We start from the raw sequence: 21,818 nt of genomic DNA on the forward strand, positions 1-21,818 counted from the left end.
AGGCAGAGGCTTTAACCCACTGAGCCACCCAGGCGCCCTGTATTCTGCTTTTTTAGATTCCACATAAAAGTGAGGTCATGCAGTATCTGCCTTTCTGCATCTAGTTTGTTTCACTTAGTGTAATGGCCTCCAGATCACCCTGTCATCACCAATGGCAGGATCTTCTTCATTAAGGCCAAATGCTGTCCGTTGTGTGTACGTACCACAATTCCTGTATCCGTTCTTCCATCCATTGACACTTAGGTTGTTCCATGTCTTAGCTGTTGTGAATGATGTTGCAGTGAACACGCATTGCTCCCTTGTCTTCATGCCCCCTGCCTCTGTGGTGTCACAGATACACACGCTCTGTGTTGGATAGTTGCTGTGGTCTTTGCGATGGCCCGTCTCCTCCCTGCCACTCATCTGCTCTTTTCTCCAGGCTTCCCTCCATACTGCCTCCCATACATTTAAGTGAAAATTTTATCATAGTACTCCAAAAGCCCAACATCTTCAGGGGCTCCTCATCATTTATTCCAGACAGAATTTTGACAATGCTTCTCTATGGTAGGTATGGATAAATATTGCTTAAATGGGGAAAAACACTTTGCTTTGTGGGGTCAGTTTCTACTTTAGAATTCATTTTCACTTTACACTCAGCACTTTACAGATCTCCAATGACGGATATATTATTTTTGCAGAAAATCGTATTGATAATTGCTGTCTTCCCCTTTTATACTTTTAAACAGGTATCGATGTCATTATGGAGAAGAAGAAGAGGGGGAGCCCTGCTGTAACACTTCTTATTAGAAAACCCAAAGAAATATCTGTGGATATAATCCTGGCTTTGGAGTCAAAAAGCAGCTGGCCTGCTAGCACCCAGGAAGGACTGCCCATCAGTCAGTGGCTTGGAACAAAAGTTAAAACCAATTTAAGGCGACAGCCGTTTTACCTGGTACCCAAGCATGCGAAGGAAGGAAATGGTTTTCAAGGTATCTTGAATGTGAAGGTTAACTTAAAGACAAAAAGAGGGGTCTGTCATTTTTTTCTTTCTTTCTTTTTTTTTTTTTTTTAAGTAAGCTCTATGGGGATACCTGGGAGGCTCAGTCAGTTGAGTGTCTGCCTTCAGCTCTGGTCATGATCCCAGGGTCCTGGGATCAAGCCCCAATAGGTCTCCCCACTCAGTGGGAAGTCTGATTGTCCCTTTGCTTTTCCCCTTCCCCCCGATCATATTCTCTCTCTCAAATACATAAGTAAAGTCTTTAAAAAAAATAAATAAAGTAAGCTCTATGCCCAGCCTGGGGCTCGAACTCACTATCCGAAGATCCAGAATCACATGCTCTAACCGTGGAGCTAGTCAGGCACCCAAGGGTTATTAATGTTATATCCTAGGACAGTAATTAGTGCTGTCAACATATCAAGAGCCATCAGGCTAAACAGACTGTAAGATGGGAGTTTGGTGAGGAATGGAATTGAAAAAGGCATAGTTGTAGCAGTAATATCAAATACTCAGATTTAAAGTGTTTTCTAACTCACATTGGAATGTTAGTTTTGCTTGTTTATTTTCAGTAGAGAAGGGCAGTACTGGCCTTGGAGTCAGACTGCCCTGGGTCTGGATCCTGAGGCTTCTTTTCCTACTAGATGTGTGATCTGGGGCTAGTTAACCAAGTCTCTCTAAATCTGTTTGCTCATCTCTATACTGGTTTAATCAAAGCTACTTGAAAGTTTCTGGGGGTGGGGGCACGCCTGGGTGGCTCAGTCGGTTAAGTGGCTGACTCTTGGCTTCAGCTCACGTCATGATCTCGGGATCCTGGGATTGGGCTACTGTGTCAAGTTCAGTGGGGAATCCGCTTGAGGATTCTCTCTCTCCCTCTGTTCCCCCGCCCCCGTCACTGCACTCACGTTTTTTCTCTCTCTCAAATGAATAAATTTTTTAAAAAGATTTTATTTTATTTATTTATTTGGCAGAGAGAGAGAGACAGAGATCACAAGTAGGCAGAGAGGCAGGCAGAGGGATAGGGAGAAGCAGGCTCCCTGCTGAGCAGAGAGCCCGATGTGGGGCTCTATCCCAGGACCCTGAGATCATGACCTGAGCCGAAGGCAGAGGCTTAACCCACTGAGCCACCCAGGCACCCCTCAAATGAATAAATTTCTTTTTTAAAAGACAAAAATAGCTTCTGGGAAGATAAAAATGAGACAGCGTATGCAAAATCCCTAGTTTAATCCAAGGCAGTTAAAATTAATGTTCTCATCAGAGCCTAGATTCTCATTCTCAGCCGTACACCTTTCTTTCCTTCTTGCCCTTCTGCTGCGCTCCATGCAGCTACCTGACCTTTGCAGCCTCTGGTGCAGTTGGACTTCTCACCTGTGTACTCTGCCTGGCGGGTAAGGACAGGATTTTCAGGTGGTGCTCTTAGGTAACATTCAAATTCTGAGTTAGTCTGCAGATAAAACAGCTAAAATAATTTTAGGTGATTATTTTATTTTTCTCATAAATTAAGGACTTTTGGTACCTACTACCGCTGGATTCCAGGGATATTGGAGGAGACCACGAAATGTAGGAACCAAGTTACAAATTAGTATTGCTGTACAAATCCTGGAATTAGTTAATCATGCTTAGTTTGATGGCTTATGTTTGTAGACACATCATAACTTTTTACATTGCACATATATAGGAGTCATTTTCTGCAAGAAAAGTTGTTAAGAGGGAATTACAGATATCATTATTCATAATTTTGGAAAAGGAACGCAGCTTTCTGCAAAGAGGGGTTGCCACCCCTGAATAATTTCTAGAACGGCTATCCCAAGAAACTCTGTCTGTGATGTGGAAATCTTGACAGGACCCATACCACCCTCTTGCTGGCCTACTACTGACTGCCCTGGGCAAGACTGGGAGACAAATCAGATTAGGGATGAGAGAGCCCTCAGAGGCACTGTGGCTGTTCAAAGGCCCGTGTGACTGGGTAGTTCTTCCTGTCCTTGGGTTAAGATCAAAGTGGAGGCTGGTGATGGGTGCTCAGGTGACCTTTGCTCTCTTGTTACTCTCGTTACCCTTGGCTGTTCTCCTCTTATCATTCTAGGTTATCTGTATTCGGGCAAGAGCCCTCTCCCCTCCCCTCAAATCTCTGTATCCAAATGACTGAACAGAGGGGATATATTCACAGTGAAAATACTGACACTATATTGCAGGCATGCGTTAACACCTATTTTAGTTTTTTTCTTTCCAAACATTTTACTATAATTTTTCTGGCCTCACAAGCTATATATATATTTTTTTTTTCAAAGATTTATTTATTTATTTGACAGAGATCACAAGTAGGCAGAGAGGCAGGCAGAGAGAGAGGAGGAAGCAGGCTCCCTGCTGAGCAGAGAGCCCATGCGGGACTCGATCCCAGGATCCTGGGATCATGACCCGAGCTGAAGGCAGAGGCTTTAACCCACTGAGCCACCCAGGCACCTCCACAAGCTATATTTTAAAAAATAGAATTCATTTGGTTTTTAGTGAAAAATTAAAAAAAAATCTTTCTACCTATCTTATTTAGAAATAATACCAGCATCCATTATCAAGAGTATAATTTAAAAAGTTGAAGATTTATTTGTAGTTCTTTTGTTCTGAAGATAAAAAGACAGTCAAATTATCAAGCTTAAATCTGCTTGAAAAAATTTCTCCTGAGCTGAAAGCCGATGTTTTTTTTTTTTTTTTAAAGATTTTATTTATTTATTCGACAGAGAGAGATCACAAGCAGACGGAGAGGCACGCAGAGAGAGAGAGAGAGGGAAGCAGGCTCCCCGCCGAGCAGAGAGCCCGACGTGGGCCTCGATCCCAGGACCCTGAGATCATGACCTGAGCCGAAGGCAGCGGCTTAACCCACTGAGCCACCCAGGCACCCTGAAAGCCGATGTTTTAACCGACTGAGCCACCCAGGTGTCCCTAGATGTTGGATTTTCAATTTTGATTTATTTTTATATCATAAATTTATAAGGCATTCACATGGTTCCAACGACCAAGCTGTTCGCTCTTCATTCTTCCCTCCTTCCCTAGTTGGAAATTCTCTTAATTGTTTTTGGTTTACCTTTCATATAAATAAATACATATTTGCATATATTCATATGCTACTCGCCCTTTAAGATAAAAGTACACCTTCTTTTTATCACTTATATCACTTAGTAAGATATCTTGAATACCGAGCCCTGGCTCTGTATGGAGGTAGTACCCATTCCTTTTCTCAGTCTGTCTTCACAACCAGTCAAGGAGTAGATCTATATGTAATTTTGCTAGACGTTGCCAGAATCCGCCTCCACAGGGATCCCACAATTTGCATTCCCACAGCAATGTACTGAGAGTACCGATTTCACCCTCAGCCGTAGCGACAACACTCGTTAAACTTTGGAATTTTCGCCAATAATCCAAAACGTGAGAAATGACAATGTAGTTTTTAAAAATAAACTAAAAAAAAAAAAGATTTTATATATTTATTTGACAGAAAGATGGTGAGAGAGGGAACATAAGCAGGGGGAGTGAGAGAGGGAGAAGCAGGCTTCCTGCCCAGCAGGGAGCCGGATGTGGGGCTTGATCGCAGGACACTGGGATCATGACCAGAACCAAAGGCAGATGCTTAACCCCCTGAGCCACCCAGGCACTCCTGTATTGTTTTAGCTTTTGCCTTTGGGAGCTCTTTCAGTTGAATCTACCTTTTGTCAGGTCAAGTTTCCATCCAGATTTAAATTACTAAGAGATGTTTTTTTTCCTAAAGATTTTATTTATTTGACAGACAAAGATCACAAGTAGGCAGAGAAGCAGGCAGAGAGAGGAGGAAGCAGGCTCCCCGCTGAGCAGAGAGCCCGATGCAGGGCTCGATCCCAGGACCCCGGCACCATGACCTGAGCCGAAGGCAGAGGCTTTAACCCACTGAGCCACCCAGGCGCCCGTGATCATATTTTTTTTTAAAGATTTTATTTATTTATTTGACAGAGAGAGATCACAAGCAGGCAGAGAGGCAGGCAGAGAGGAGGAAGCAGGCTCCCTGCCGAGCAGAGAGCCCGACGCGGGACTCGATCCCAGGACTCCGAGATCATGTCCTGAGCCGAAGGCAGCGGCTTAACCCACTGAGCCACCCAGGCGCCCGTGATCATATTTTTTTTTAAAGATTTTATTTATTTATTTGACAGAGAGAGAGAGAGAGAGAGAGAGAGAGAGCACAGCAGGGGGAATGGGAGAGGGAGAAGCAGATTCCCCTGAACAGGGAGCCTGATGTGGGGCTTGATCCCAGGACCCTGGGATCATGACCTGAGCTGAAGGAAGATGCTTAACAACTGAACCACCCAGGCGCTCCTGATCATATGTTTTTCCTCTGTTCTGTTAATGAGACAGAGTAAATTGATTGATTTTAAAGTTATAAACCAATCATATATTTCTGGTATAAAACCAACAAATAATAGAATAGTCAGAATGTAAAAGAGTTAGCCATGGTAAAACCTGGGGAGAAGGGTTGGAAATCATTCTATTCTTATATAAAGTCTCCCAAAGAATAGAAAAAAGGCAACATGCCCTTGTTCATTTTACATGAATACAAAAACTTGCAAGTATGGTATAAAAAATGAACAAAAAATGTGAATCAATTGATTTAAATTATTATTGAAACAGAATATTAAAAAAACTGAACTTAATGATGGATAAAAGTACTATATCTTGTTATGGCTAATTATATTAAGCTCCGTGCTGCTCCCCACCATTTTTTCCTATCTCAGCTCATTGTCTGCTTCAAATCACTTGTTTTATTTTATTTTTTTAAATATTAATTTATTTATTTTAGAGAGAGAGAGTGGGGGGAGAGGCAGAAGGAGAGTCTCAAGCAGACTCCCCCCTGAGTGCAGAGCCCATATGAGCCTCAATCCCACAACCCAGGAGATCATGACCGGAGCTGAAATCATGAGTCAGACACATTAACTAACTGAGCCACTGTTCTGCACAAAAGATTCACAACTGCTGTGTTTTGGTTCCAAAAAGGAAAGAAAACTTTATTATTATTATTATAAAAAGCTAATAGAAACCTATTTATTACAGAAAACAACAGAAACAGGAGAGGAAAGGAATCTACACAGAGATGAAGCTTATAGTAGGCAATAAGTGAAAATAAGGCAAAGTTACATCAAATCCAGTACTTTGAACATTCAGCCTCATCAGCCGGGGAACCCAATGGAAACAGCCAGGCTGGGGTCCCCATAGAGAGGCCTGGGTGGAGGGTCCTCCTCTCGGGTGAGACTTCCAACTGACCATCCCCATAAGGGCCATTATTATAGGGCAAATCACAGGGTTTGAAATGAAACATTTGTTCGCCTACATGCAGTTTGGAGCAAGGTACATTTCCACGTTATCATGTTTCTATGTTTTCAAGGAACCTAGGCTGTGTATCTGCCTCCCTTCCTGGATTCCATTCTGGGGCGCCAGCCGAGCCTGGAGCAGGAGGGGATGTGAGATACGATTTGTAGCTCCTGGCATCCAGAACAGAAGGGCCGGTTCTGACCTGGAAGCCAGATAATACGGTTTAAACAATCAGACTCCCAAGGTTATTCACACAGCAAGAGTCTCACAAACAACATTCCTTAGCCTGCCTGTGTATATGCATGTCCAGGTGGTCAGTTATGCGGGACAAATCACAAAAATATCTAATCATACAGAACAGCTACCCAGGCGCCCTCAAATCACTTGTTTTAATATGTAATTACATTATTTTCCTATTCGCTTCTTATGGTCTGTCTCCTCCTAGAACTCTTCCAGAGTGATATTTTAATGAAGGAAATCACTTCAGCATTGTGTTATATTTATATATGAATGTTTTTGTTAAAGTGCTTTTCTATTTTTCTTTTGGAAATTAAGAAGAAACATGGAGGCTCTCCTTCTCTCACATTGAAAAGGACCTCTTGAAAAGTCATGGACATTCTAAAACATGCTGTGAAACTGATGGAATAAAATGTTGCAGGTAACTTCCTTGTTTTTTTATAGATTATCTATGGAAAATTTCATTTTTTTAAAAGATTTTATTTAGGGGCACTTGGGTGGCTCAGTCGTTAAGCATCTGCCTTCAGCTGATGGAGCCCCACATCAGGCTCCCTGCTCAGCGGGAAGCCTCCTTCTTCCTCTTCCACTCCACCTGCTTGTGTTTCATCTCTCGCTGTGTCTCTTTCTGTCAAATACATAAAAATATTTAAAAAATAAAACAGTAAAGATTTTATTTATTTATTTGAGAGGGAGAGCACGAGAAGGGGGAGGAGCAGAAGGAGAGGGAGAAGCAGACTCCTCACTGAGCCAGGTACCTGACACAGGGCTTGATCTCAGGACCTGAGCTGAAGGCAGACACTTAACTGACTAAGTCACCCAGGCACCCCTGAACATCTAATTCTTTACTGATTTCATAGCTCTAACCTAAAGATGATCATTGCTGAGTTGAGTCCTAGAGGCAGTGTGTGGCTGGATTGATCCTGGAGTATTATCTAGGAGATGAGCATGAAACCAGGGAAGCCAAATCCGAGGGCCCAAGGAAATAGTGTTGTTAGAAGGCAAGGCCAGAGAGCATATTCCTGAAGCTAGATCAGATAGTTGTATAAAGTATGACCAAGTGAGAGGATATGATCACTCACCACAGCTAGCCACAACAATTGGATGTGTCTTAGTATTCTGGTGGCTTCAAGGTAATGAGTATTAATGTCAGAGTCGGAGGAGGCCAAAAGATCATTCTTATTGGATATTGATACTGGTACCTTCTTCTGGATGGTTTGTGTTGAAGGCCAGAGACTGACTAGCTAAACGTGAAACAACACTAAGAGTGGGTAATTGTTTTCCTTGTTAGCACGCACACCATAAAGAACTGAGATTGAAAAGAAATCATTTGAGTTTCTAAAGTTGTCCAGTAGAAGGTTCACAGAAGTTAAAAGGTCAGAACAAGAATGCCCAACGGGCAGGCATGGGAGGTTCTTTTTTTTTTTTTTTTTTTTTAAGATTTTATTTATCTATTTGAGAGGGAGAGAATGAGAGAGAGTGAGCATGAGAGGGGGAAGGTCAGAGGGAGAAGCACACTCACTGCTGAGCAGGGAGCCAGATATTTGACTCAATCCTGAGACTCTGGGATCATGATCTGAGCTGAAGGCAGTCGCTCAAGCAACTGAGCCACCCAGGTGCCCTGATGTTCTTTTTTTTTTTTTTTTTTTTAAACATTGTATTTATTTATTTGACAGAGAGCACAAGCAGGAGGAGTGGCAGGCAAAGGGAGAAGGAGAAGCAGGCTTTCCGCTGAGCAGGGAGCCCGATGTGGGGCTTGATCCCAGAACCCTAGGATCATGACCTAAGCCCAAAGCAGATGCTTAACTGACTGAGCCACCCAGATTCTTTAAGGCTTCGTCTGTGGGCTTTGAAACAGGCATTAAGAAAACTGTGTTTCTGGGGCGCCTGGGTGGCTCAGTGGGTTAAACCTCTGCCTTCGGCTCAGGTCATGATCCCAGGGTCCTGGAATCGAGCCCGCATAGGCTCTCTGCTCAGTGGGGAGCCTGCTTCCTCCTCTCTCTCTGCCTACCTCTGTGCCTGCTTGTGATCTCTGTCTGTCAAATAAATAAATAAAATTAAAAAAAAAAAGAAAATTGTGTTTCTGATAAGACTAAATAGTTTTGTAAAATTGCATCTTATCAACTACGAAATAACTGGATGAATAATTAAATATTTGCAGCTTAGTAAGACAAAATCATTTTGTAAAAGTTAAAACAAGATTTTTCTAGGTGCTAAATAACGGAATGAATAGCATGAATATCTGCCAGTTTCATACATAAATTCATCCTGATAGAATATTCAAGTTAAAAATAAGGAAGAGGGAAGAATAAAATGTTTTTGAAACTTCAAAGCATATATTTCGAAACATAACCAAGGTTTAGAATGACCCTATAATTATATTTATGTCTTTATTGTTTTTTGTATTTTTATACATAATATCTCTATTGTTTATTTTATCTTCATATGTTTTCCCTGTAAGATGCCTAAAGCTTTTTGTGGAATGAAGCAGTTTGTAAATAAATAAAAATAAGTGGTTTTCTTTTTTATTCAATAGGAAAGATTGCTTAAAACTAATGAAGTACCTCTTAGAACAATTGAAAGTGAAGTTTAGACACCGAAAGGAACTGGAAAAATTCTGCTCCTACCATGTGAAAACTGCCTTCTTTCATGTCTGTACCCGGGACCCACAAGACAGTCAGTGGGACACCAGAGACCTAGAGCTCTGCTTTGATAAGTGTGTGACATACTTTCTTGAGTGCCTCAAGACGGAACAACTGAAGCATTATTTTATTCCTGGATTCAATCTTTTCTCTCGGGACCAAATTGACAAAATAAATAAAGAATTTCTATCACAGCAAATTGAATATGAAAGAAAAAATGGATTTCCAGTTTTTTATGAATTTTGAAATTATATTTTTAAAAAGAATCAAGAATTAGAGTGACTTTATAATAACTGGAATGTTTGAAATTTGTCACGTCAGTGATCGACCAAAAGGAATGTAAATAATGATTTAGCTCTCAACTGTCTAAAGAAACCTGAATCAGTATAAAAGGATTGATCGTCCTAGGAAAGAGATTAGTCAAAGAATAAGAAGCAAAAGGAGTCTTTAAGATCTAAAAGCTTCACCAGTTTGGAATGAAAAGAAGGACATGGGGTGCCTGGCTGGCTCAGTCGGTGGAGTATGTGACTCTCGATCTCAGGGCTCTAAGTTTGAGCCCCATGTTGGGTATAGAGATTACTTACAAATAAAATTAGAAATACATATCGCCTGAGTTATATTCATCAAACACTCACTGAACACTACTTCTCACCTAGCACAAATGCGTGAGGAAGTTTGCAAGAGACAATATGAGAAATGATCATTGCCTCCACAAAACTGGTAGGCTTTGTTCAATGTTCAAATATATTTGGAAGCAGTGTCCTGTCCTATGCCAGAATAGGCAAGAAGGAAATGAAAAGATAAGTTCTATATTGTTTTTACATGTCTCAGGAAATCCATAAAGTCATAGCAAAATATAGACCAATGCACATGGCCAAATATGAAACATATAATTTATTTTCCTTTATTATTTTTATTTTTAGTAACACTTTTTAAAGAGATTTTATTTATTTATTTCACACACACAGAGAGGGAATATGAGTAGGGGTAGCATCAGGTAGATGGAGAGGGAGAAGCAGGCTCCTCTCTGAGTGGGGAACCTGATGTGGGGCTGGATCCCAGGATCCTGGGGGCAGAGGCTTAACCAACTGAGCCACCCAGGCACCCCTTTTGCAACACTTTTATATGTATTTCTGAAAAGGTAATAAATGTATATGGTACAACACTGAAAGGAATGGATGGAATCACCCTTTCTCCTCTGCTCAGGCAGCATTCAATGTAGAGACTGTTCATTAACCTTTTCCTACTTGAGTATTTTGTACATTTTCTTATTGACTATTGTATTGTTTTCTCATGGTTTTGTAGAAGTTCTTCATATACTTTGGATATTTATGCTTCCTTGCTTGTCTACATAATGAATAACTTGTGTGGTGTGTCTTTACCATTTTTGGTGTCTTTTAGTAAACAAGTTTTAAAAATTTTAATGTAGTTGAATTTATCAGTCTTCTCCTTTACAGTTTGTGCACTTTATACATGTCTAACAACCTACTTGAACATACTAAGAGAAAAGTTAGATATTTGGAAGAGAGTTTGGGGGACAGTGGATGCTAAATAATAGAAAAGTAGACAAAAAAAAAAAAAAGACCAAAAAAATTCCAAACTTCTTTTAATTCCAGGGGAAAAACAAATTCGTGCAAGAAAAGTTCTGATTTGAGAATATTGCTCAGCTGTATTTATATATGAAGTTGAAGTAATATAACCATTGACTCGGTCTTATCAAAATTATGATGAGTTATTTGGGGAGGATAAGGGAACAGGCTGAGGGCTGGTATGGTGACAGTGGGATTGAGGGGTTGGATTCTCTAGTTCCCTATTGTTGCCTAACAAGTTACCACAAACCTAGTGGCTTCAAACAGCACACATTTATTTTCTGTGTGTGTGGGTCAAGACCCTGGGCGTGGCTCTGTGCAGGGTCTCACACACAAGGCTACTATCAAAGTGTCATGTGGGGCTGCAGTCTCATCTGAGGCTTGACCGAGAAAGGTGCTTTGTTGGCGGTGTTTAGGTCCACACGTTTGAAAGGCTGAGGACTTCAGTTTCTTACGGACAGCAGCCAGAGGTCACCCTTAGCTGCTAGGAACTGCCTTGGGTTCCTTGCCATGTCATTCCCCCAGCACTGGCAGCCCACACAACGTGGCAGGTCACTTCAGAGCTCAAGGGAGGGAGAGACTCCAGCACAAGAGGCTGTGCTATGGTCTTATGTAACATAATTGCATGCACATGTGTACCTTCCATCCCCTTTACCATATTTGATTGGTTGGAAACAAGTCAAGTTTCCCATACATATTCTGGGGGAGGGCACTCGCTCAGGAGTGTTGTGCCAGTTCAGCCAACTACACAGTTGAAGGGGAAACCGCCCCCACAGGAACTGCCTCACTTCTGACACCAACTGCAGTTTCAGGAGTCCCCCCCACAAGCACTCAGGTTTGATAATTGGCTGGAAGGACTCAGAACTCACTGAAACAGTTATAGTCCTGGTTACTGGTTACAATTTATTACAGGGTGAAGATACAGGCTAAAATTAGCCAAGGGAAGAACACATAGAGCAGAGCCCTGGAGGATAGAAAAGAGGGGCACCTGGGTGGCTCAGTGGGTTAATGCCTCTGGCTTCAGCTCAGGTCATGATCCCAGAGTCCTGGGATCGGGCCCCACATTAGGCTCTCTGCTAGAGAGAGCATCACCACCCCGCCTGCCTCTCTGCCTATTTGTTATCTATCTGTCAAATAAATAAATAAAATCTTAAAAAAAAAAGAAAGAAAACAGAGCTTCTGTTCTCCCTTCCCTATAGAGTCACAGATGCATTATTCTCTTGGCGTCAGCATATAACAATACACAAGAAATATTGCCAACTAGGGAAGCTCATCTGAGCCCCAGTGTCCAGATTTTTATTGGAGCTCAAGTGTTTGACTGCCTACATGTCTAACCTCAAAGTCCAACCATGCTGGAGGTCAAGACCCAAAGCCCCACCATAAATCACTTTGTTAAGAGTTTCTGGCATGTTCCAAGGGCTTAGTGATTGATTACCTGCCAGAAGCAATGGCCAAGGCAAGACTTCTCTTTGAGTTAGGTTACTAATTTGAGTTATGTATTTGTATCTTTATTACCTAGATACAAATCCCAGGAGGTGAGAGTCACAAACCACCCTAAGAGTATAACCATCACAGGTATGAATGGGCTGAATTAAAATGCAATTTAGGCAGGTTATTTAGAAACAGATAAGGGGCACCTGGGTGGCTCAGTCAGTTAAGAAGCGTCAGACTCTTGGTTTTGACTCAGGTCGTGTTCCCAGGGTCATGAGATCAGGCCCTGGGGCAGGCTCCACAGTTAGCAGGGCATCTGCTTGGGATTCTCTCCTCTGTCCCTCCCCCTGCTCATGTGCTCTCTTTCTCTGTCTCCCTCTCAAATAAATAATTTTTTAAAAAGATTTTATTCATTTGACAGAAAGAGACACAGCAAGAGAGGGAAACACAAGCAGGGGGAGTGGGAGAGGGAGAAGCAGGCTTCCCAGCTAGCAGGGAGCCTGATATGGGGCTCGATCCCAGGATCCTGGGATCATGACCTGAGCTGAAGGCAGCTGTTTAATGACTGAGCCACCCAGGTGACCCTCAAATAAATAAATTTTTTAAAAAAGAAAAAGAAATGGCTAATAGATAAAGTGGTGGCAACTTGGTAATGAAAAATAAAGGGAAAAGGACTGGGAGCTACTTTTAAAAAATAAGTCATGTAAGGGTCTCCAGTGGGGCCCTGGATTGGTGTGAGCCCCAGCGATGGCTGAGACAGAGACCAAGGTTCATGTGTCTGAGAGGTGAATGTGGTCCAGAGGGGCTGCCCAGTGCTCCAGGCCCAGGGCTCCATTCCTACTCAGTCTCTGTGGAGGTCCCAGCAGAAATCAGGCCTTGATAGAGCACCCTTCCTGAAATCTGGCCAAGGCCCCTGATACGGCTCTAGTCAGAAAGCCTGTCATTTTAAGGGGTGCCTGGCTGGCTCAGTCGGAAGAGCATGTGACTCTTGATCTTGGTGTCATGGATTCTAATCCCACGTTGGATATAAAGATTACATAAATAAATAAAACTTAAAAAAAAAAAAAAGAAAGCCCATCACTTTGAAGATTGTGGCCCAAACTGCAGAGATCCTGTCTGTCCACATGCCTCAAAGGAGCCCAAGGATTGCTTTTTTCTCGGAGAAGGAAAACAGTCCTCCTAGCAAGGAGCCTACTAGGAGGACCTCTTCTTTTTTTTTCCGAAAAAAATTTTTAAAGGTTTTATTTATTTATTTCACACAGAGAGGCAGCCAGAGAGGGAACACAAGCAGGGGGAGTAGAGAGGAGAAGCAGGCTTCCTGCCAAGCAGGGAGCTTGATCCCGGGACACTGAGATCATGACCCGAGCGGAAGGCAGACGCCCAACAACTGAGCCACCCAGGCGCCCCAAGGGAGGACCTCTTCATGACATGTCATATCCGCATCACCCCCCGCCATTCCTGTGCTGTAACCCCTGAACGTTGAGTCCAACAGGGAAGAAGACCTGGACTTCAGAGACTTGGAAATGTCTCTCTCTGTGCAGGAGGTCCTCCAGCCAGCTGGAGACCCTTGGCTCTGCCTCCATCTCCGCCCCAGGATGCCAGTCTGTCTTGCTTTGGTTTCCAGGGGTCAGAAGGCTGGGCCGGAGTCTCATGCAGTGTGTTCAAAGTTAATCGAGGTCCCCAGAGTCCCTGGGAATCCCTGGGCCCCACATAATGGGAATCCCCCCATCAGCCATGAAAAAGAAATGAATGAAGAAGTTTCCAGAGATCTTGAAATCAGAGCCAGATGAATGGGCTGTTTCCATGAATGCTGAGTTTGGAGCCGCTGACTTTGCTCTGTTCACTAAATGAGATGGCCTGGGGGTGTACCTGGCTACACTCTCCCCACCCTGTACATGGCCCCTCCTCCCTGTGGAGAAGACCCTCTGGGTCCGCTCCCCTGGTCTAGTTACCTGTACACCTGCTGTGGCCACAGGAGGCCTGTCCTCCTCCAGGGGCTTATGCAGCAGCAACAGCCAGATCAGGAAACAGGGCTCGCCCAGCCTGGCCACAAACTGCTGTCCAGGATCCAGTCTGACCCAGAGGCGTCTCCTGGAGGAGCCGAGCCACTTCCCAGCTCGGTTGCAGACTAGGGTAGGAGGTACCGACACCAGCAGGGGAGGCGAAAGGGCTGGGATTGCAGGTTAGAGAGGACTTGGGCCCTTGCTGGGAAATGCAGCTGCTCTGCCGGGGCCCCCGCTGGCCCCAGGCAGTGCCCCCTGTCTTCTCCTGGTCCCAGCCATGAGCCCATCTGTATGTAAAGAGGCTTGGGTTTCCTCTTAGATGCTGTACATGGTCCAGGAGAGAATTCATGGACAGGGGAGAGTCCTGTCTGTGAGGAAGAAGCTGGACACTCTTTCTGTAGAGTCTTATGTTTTGAAGGAGGGAGGGAAGCCTCAGTTGGGTCTCAGACCGTAAGTGTTACTAGGAGAAGCTCTATTTTGTGACTTTGTTCTGCTGTTGAGATGTTCTGTTCAACCGCAGACTGGTGGACCACGGGCTGCTTGGGGGTGAAGAACATCCATTTCAGGGTGTGCTTACCAGGGGCTCCAGAACCTGAGGCCTGGACATCTACACAGGGAGGGAAGGAGGCTGTGGCAGGAAGTGCCCCATTTGTCACTCACACCTGTTTCTCACAAAATAAAATGCACAGAGTCTATGCCACTCGCAGGGGGCGGGGCAGGGGAGACAGGGTTGAACGGACCTAGTCCTAGTCCTGCTAGTGTTCTGCTGCTACACTTGTGAAGTGCTAGGAGGGGCTTTTCACCTACCAGGAAGGGACAAGGGTCGGGAGTTTTAACTTTCAGCTTCCCTAGGGTCCTCTAATACATGAACTCTGCCTGAGGAGATGCTAGGAGCAGATTCGACAGGGTGCGGTGGGAGGGGAAGGGGATATGGTCTCATTGTCCCTGGGGAACCCTGTTCTCCCTGCTCCCCCTCTTTTAAAATTTAAATTCAATTTAGTTAACACATATTGTATTATTAGTTCCAGGGGTAGAATTTAGTGATTCATCAGTTGCGTATAACACACAGTGCTCTTAATATCACGAGTTCTCCTCCATGCCCATCACCCAGTGACCCCTTCCTCTCACCCAGCTCCCCTCCAGCAACCCTCAGTCTGTTCTCTATAGTTAAGAGTCTCTTACGGTTTGTCTCCCTCTCTGTTTTTATCTTATTTTATTTTTCCTTCCCTTCCCCTATATTCATCTGTTTTGTTTCTTAAAGTTCACATATGAGTGAAATCATGTGGTGTTTGTCTTCCTCTGATTGACTTATTTCATTTAGCATAATACCCTCTAGTTCTATCTATGTTGCTGCAAATGGCAAGATTTTATTCTTTTTTGATGGCCAAGTAATATAATATTCCATTGTGTCTGTGTATGTGTGTGTATATATATATATGTGTGTGTGTGTGTGTGTGTGTGTGTGTGTGTGTGTGTATAAATGACCACATCTTCTTTATCCATTCATCTGTCAATGGACATCTGGGCTCTTTCCATAGTTTGGCCATTGTAGACATTGCTGCTATCAACACTGGGGTGCGGGTGCCCTTTCGGATCACTATGTTTGTCTCCTTTGGATAAATACCCAGTAGGGCAATTGCTGGGTCATAGGGTAGTTCTATTTTTAACTCTATGCTGTTTTCCAGAACAGTGGCAATTTGCATTCCCAACATTCCCTTTCTCCACATCCTCATCAACATCTGTTATTTCCTGACTTGTTAATTTTAGCCATTCTGACTGGTGTAATGTGGTATCTCTCTCTTTTTTTTAAGATTTTATTTTTTTGAAAGAGAGATCACAAGTAGGCAGAGGCAGGCAGAGAGAGGGAGAAGCAGGCTCCCACTGAGCAGAGAGCCTGACGCAGGGCTTGATCTCAGGACCCTGAGGTCATGAATTGAGCCGAAGGCAGAGGCTTAACCCACTGAGCCACCCAGGTGCCCCAAGGTTTTGATTTGTATTTCATTGATGGTGAGTGATGTTGAGCATCTTTTCATGTGTCTGTGGGCCATTTGTATGTATGTCTGCTTTGGAGAAATGTCTGTTCATGTCTTCTGCCCATTGTTTCACTGGATCATTTGTTTTTGGGGTGTTGAGTTTTATAAGATTTTTATAGATTTTGAATGCCAGCTCTTTATCTGATACGTAATTTGCAAATATCTTCTCTCATTCCAAAGGTTGCCTTTTAGTTTCGTTGGTTGTTTTGTTTGCTGCACAAAAGCTTTTTATCCTGATGAAATCCCAATGGTTCATTTTTGCTTTTGTCCCTTTCCTCTGGAGATGTATCTAGTAAGAAGGTGCTGCCTCCAAGATCGAAATAGGTTGCTTCCTGTGTTTTTCTCCAGGATTTTGATGGATTCCTGCTCACATTTAGGTCTTTCATTCATTTTAAATTTATTTTTGTGTATGGTGTAGGTAAGTGGTTCAGTTTCATTCTTCTGGCTGTCCAGTTTTCCCAGAACCATTTCTTGAAGAGACTGTCTTTTTTCCATTGGATGTTCTTTCCCGCTTTAAAAAAAATTTTTTTTTATTTTTTAAAGATTTTATTTATTTATTTGACAAAGATCACCAGTAGGCAGAGAGGCAGGCAGAGAGAGACGGGGAAGCAGGCTTCCCACAGAGCCGGATGTGGGGCTTGATCCCAGGACCCTGAGACCATGACCCGAGCTGAAGGCAGAGGCTTTAACCCACTGAGCCACCCAGGTGCCCCTCTTTCCCGCTTTTAGATTAGTAGACCATAGAGTTGAGGGTCAATTGCTGGGTTCTCTATTCTGTTCTATTCTGATCAGACACTGATTTATGTGTCTGTTTTTGTGCCAATATCATACTATCTTGATGACTACGGCTCTTTAATACAGCTTGAAGTCTGTAATTGTGATGCCTCCAGCTTTGGTTTTCTTTTTCAATATTACTTTGTCTATTTGGGTTTTTTTCTGGCTCCACACAAATTTTAGAATTGTTTGCTCCAGCTCTGTGAAAAATGTGGGTGGCATTTTGGTAGGGATTGCATTGAACGTGTAGATTGCTTTGGGTCACATGGACATTTTAACAGTATTTGTTCTTCCAATCCATGGGCATAGAAAGTTTTTGCATTTCTTTGTGTTTCCCTTAATTTCTTTCATAACTGTTCTATAGTTTTCAGAGTACAGATCCTTTACCTCTTTGATTAGGTTTATTCCTAGGCATCATATGGGTTTTGGTGCAGTTGTAAACAGGATTGATTCCTTGATTTCTCTTCTGCTGCTTCATTGTTAGTGTGTAGAAATGCAACAGACTTATGTGCATTGATTTTAAATCCTGCAACTTTGTTGAATTCCTGTGTCAGTTCTAGCAATTTTTTGGTGGAGTCTTTCAGGTTTTCCACATAGAGTATCATGTCATCTGCAAATAGTGGAAGTTTGACTTCTTCCTTACTGATTTGGATTCCTTTTATTTCTTTTTGTTGTCTCATTGCTGAGAGTAGGACTCCCAGTAATATGCTGAACAACAGTGGTGAGAATAGATAACCTTGTTGTGTTCCTGACCTTAGGGGAAAAGCTTTCAGTTTTTCCTTGTTGAGGGTGATATTAGCTGTCAGTCCTAAAATAATAAATCCTAAAATCCTAAAAGGATTAAAATCCTTTTAATGTACTACTGTTGAATCCAGTTAGCTAGTATCTTGTTGAGAGTTTTTGTATCCATGTTCATCAGGGATATTTGTCTGTAATTCTCCTTTTTAGTGGGGTCTTTGGTTTGGGGATCAAGGTAATGCTCTAATGAGTTAGTAATAGAATGAGTTAGGAAGTTTTCCTTCCATTTCTATTTTTTGGAACAGTTTAAGAAGAATAGGTGTTAGCTCTTCTTTAAATGTTTGCTAGAATTCCCCTGGGAAGTCATCTAGCCCTGGACTCTTATTTGTTGGGAGACTTATGATTACTGATTCAATTTCTTTGATGATTATGGATCTGTTTAGATTTTCTATTTCTTCCTATTTCAGTTTTGGTAGTTTATATATTTCTAGGAATTTATCCATTTTTTCCCAGATTGCCCAATTTATTGGCCTATAACTGCTCATAATATTCTCTTAAAACTGTATTTTTTTGGTGTTGGTTGTGATCTCTCCTCTTTCATTCATGATTTTATTAATTTGGGTTCTTTCTCTTTTTGTTAAGTCTGGCTAGGGTTTTATGTACCTTGTTAATTCTTTCAAAGAACCAGCTCCTAGTTTCATTGGTCTGTTCTACTGTTTTTCTAAAATTTTTTATTTCTTTCTTTATTTAAAGATTTGTTTATTTGACAGAGAGAGAGATCGCAAGTAGGCAGAGAGGCAGGTGCAGGGGGCGGGGGTTGGAAGCAGGCTCCCTGCTGAGCAGGGAACCTAATGTGGGGCTCAATCCCAGGACCCTGAGATCATGACCTGAGCTGAAGGCAGAGGCTTAACCCACTGAGCCACCCAGGTACTCCGTTTTTTTTTTTTTTTTTTTTTAATTTCTGTATCATTGATTTCTGCTCTGATCTTTATTATTTCTCTTCTTGTGCTTGATTTAGGTTTTATTTATTTTTTCCAGCCCTTTGGTGTAAGTTTAAGTTGTATATTTGAGACTTTTCTTGCTTCTTGAGAAAGGCCTGTACTGCTATATACTTCCCTCTTAGCACCGTCTCTACTGTATCCCAAAGGTTTTGGACTATCATGTTTTCGTTTTCATTTTCATTTGCTTCCATATATTTTTAAAAATAATTCTTTAGTTTCCTGGTTGACCCAATCATTCTTTAGTAGGCTGTTTTTTTTTTTTTTTAATTTTTACAAAGATTTTTTTATTTGAGAAAGAGAGTGAGAAAGAGAGCACGAGCAGGGGAACTGTAGAGGGAGAGAGAGAAGCAGGCTCCCCACTGAGCAGAGAGCCCGACATGGGGCTCAGTGCCAGGACCCTGGGATCATGACCTGAACTGAAGGCAGAGGCTTAACCAACTGAGCCACCTAGGCACCCCCAGTAGGCTGTTCTTTACTCTCTGTGTGTTTGTGGTCCTTTCAAATTTTTTATTATGTGTCTCAAGACACATAAGTTTCATAGCACTGTGGTCTGGAAATATGTATGATAGGATCTCAATCTTTTTTTTACTGGTTGAGGCCTGATTTGGGACCCAGTATGTGATCTGTTCTGGGGAATGTTCCATGTATACTCAAAAAGAATGTGTATTCTGCTGCTGTAGGATGAAATGCTTTGAATATATCTGTTAAGTCCATCATGGCCAGTGTGTCATTCAAAGCCATTTTTACCGTGTTGATCTTCTACTTACATGATCTGTCCATTCCTGTTGAGTGGGTTGTTAAAGTCCCCTACCATTATTGTGTTATTATCAATGAGTTTCTTTACTTTTTTTTTTTACTGATTTATATATTTGGCTGTTCCCAAGTTAGGGGCATAAGTATTTACAATTGTTAGATTTTCTTGTTGGATAGAACACTTTATTATGATATAGTGTCCTTCATTTCTTATTACAGTCTTTGGTTTAAAATCTAGTTTGTCTGATGTAAGGATCGCTACCCCAGCTTTCTTTTGATGCCCATTAACATGATAAATGGTTCTCTACCCACTGGAGATAGGTGATCTGGAGGTGACTTTAGGTCTAAAATGAGTTTCTTGTAGACTGCGTATCGATGGGTCTTGTATTTTTTTATTATTATTATTTATTTATTTGACAGAGAGAGATCACAAGCAGGCAGAGAGGCAGGAGGAAGCAGGCTCCCCGCTGAGCAGAGAGCCCGATGCAAGGCTCGATCCCAGGACCCTGCGACCATGACCCGAGCCGAAGGCAGCAGCTCAACCCCCTGAGCCACCCAGGCACCCCAGGTCTTGTATTTTTTTAATCCATCCTGATACCTTATGTATTTTGATTGGATCATTTAGTCCATTTATATTCAGAGTAATTATTGAAAAATATACATTTAGTGCCTTTTATTACCTGTAAAATTGCTGTTCCTATAGATTGTCTCTCTTCCTTTCTAGTCTTTTTTACTTTTGGTCTCTTTTCACTCAAAGAGTCCCCTTTAATATTTCTTGCAGAGCTGGTTTAGTGTTCACATGTTCATTTAGTTTTTTGTTTTTTCTTGGGAACTCTATCTCTCCTTCTATTCTGAATGACAGCTGTGCTGGATAATGTATTCTTGGCTGCATACTTTTCCCATTTAGCACCTTGATTATATCATGCCAGTCCTTTCTGACCTGCCAGGTCTCTGTGGACAGATCTGCTGCCAGCGTTATGTGCCTACCCTTGTAGGTTAAGGAACACTTGTCCCACACTGCTTTCAGAATATTCTCTTTCTCTTTGTAATTTGCAAGTTTATAGTGTTGACCTCTTTTTGTTGATTTTGAGGGGGGTTCTCTGTGCCTCTTGGACTTGAATGCCTGTTTCCTTCTTCACCTTAGGAAGGTTCTCAGCTATAATTTATTCAAATAAGCCTTCTGCCCCTATTTCCCGGCTCTTCTTCTGTGACTCCTATCATGTGGATATTATTTTGCTTTATGGAATCACTGAGTTCCCTAAGTCTACCTTTGTGACCAGACAGTTTTCTTTTCCTCTTCTTTTTAGCTTCATTATTTTCCATAATTTTATCTTCTATGTCACTGATTCACTTTTCTACTTCATTCATCCTTGCTTTTAGGGCCTCCTCTTGGGACTACATCTAAGTTATAGCATTTTAATTTCTGCCTAGAAAAGACTAGATTTTAGTTCTTTTATCTCTACAGTAAGGGATTCTCTAGTGTTTTCTGTGTTTTCAAGCTCAGCTAGTATCCTTATATTTGTTGTTTTAAATTGCAGTTCAGACATCTTAGTTACACCTATCTTGATTAAATCCCTGGCTATAAGTACTACCTCCTGTTCTTTCTTTTGGGTTGAATTTATCCATCTCATTATTTTTTCCAGAAAAGAAGAAAAAGAAAAAACAATAGCAACAACAACAATAAAACTAAATCCTGGTTGTGTTTTGGTCTGCTTATTAAAAGGGACAAGAGCTCAAAATATGAAAGAAAGAAAAAGATATATATATATATATATATATATATATATATATATACACACAATGAAAGGAAAAAAATTAAAAATATTTGACATATATATAAAAATTAAGAAAATAAAAAAAACTGAAAATGGGGCACCTGGGTGGCTCAGTAGGTTGAGCCTCTGCCTTCAGCTCCGGTCATGATCTCAGGGTCCTGGGATCGAGTCCCACATCGGGCTCTCTGCTCGGCAGGGAGCTTGCTTCCCCCCCACTCTCTCTGCCTGCCTCTCTGCCTACTTGTGATCTCTGTCAAATAAATAAAATCTTTAAAAGAAAATAACTGAAAAGAATAATAAAGTAACTGAAAAATAATAAAAAACTAAAGAATAAAAGTATAAAGATACTAGATACTATTTTCCCCAGAGCTGAAGCTTTGGAGCCCTCTATGACCAGTAAACTTGATGTGAGTGAGTTGTTTTTGCTGGTCTTCTGGGGGAGGGGCCTGTTGCACTGATTCTCCGGTGGACTTGCCCTTGTGGAAACGCACCTTCAGTGCACAAGGGAGGCAGGACTTGGTGTAAGCGGCGCCAGACTCCACTAGGT

The 21,818-nt window shown here is 42.1% G+C and overlaps 1 protein-coding gene and 1 long non-coding RNA gene across 2 annotated transcripts in view; one reads left to right on the forward strand and one right to left on the reverse strand.

The window, feature by feature from the left end:
- CGAS (cyclic GMP-AMP synthase) overlaps window positions 1-10,107 on the forward strand; it is a 23,891-nt gene extending 13,784 nt beyond the window's left edge. Inside the window, exons 3-5 of the mRNA XM_047735161.1 lie at window positions 726-968; window positions 6,854-6,956; window positions 9,069-10,107. Coding sequence (XP_047591117.1) covers window positions 726-968; window positions 6,854-6,956; window positions 9,069-9,420 — 698 coding nt within the window. The 3' untranslated portion in view covers window positions 9,421-10,107. The remainder of the gene's footprint in view (window positions 1-725; window positions 969-6,853; window positions 6,957-9,068) is intronic.
- On the reverse strand, window positions 3,028-19,607 carry LOC125103241 (uncharacterized). The gene is made up of 3 exons (XR_007128327.1): window positions 19,355-19,607; window positions 14,586-14,588; window positions 3,028-3,038 (listed from the first exon to the last, which is right to left on the reverse strand). It is a non-coding gene; the product is annotated as an uncharacterized LOC125103241 (long non-coding RNA).
- Between the last annotated feature and the right edge of the window lie 2,211 nt (window positions 19,608-21,818).

The sequence above is a fragment of the Lutra lutra genome, chromosome 6 (assembly GCF_902655055.1).
Source record: "Lutra lutra chromosome 6, mLutLut1.2, whole genome shotgun sequence".
Classification (NCBI taxonomy): Eukaryota; Metazoa; Chordata; class Mammalia; order Carnivora; family Mustelidae; genus Lutra; species Lutra lutra.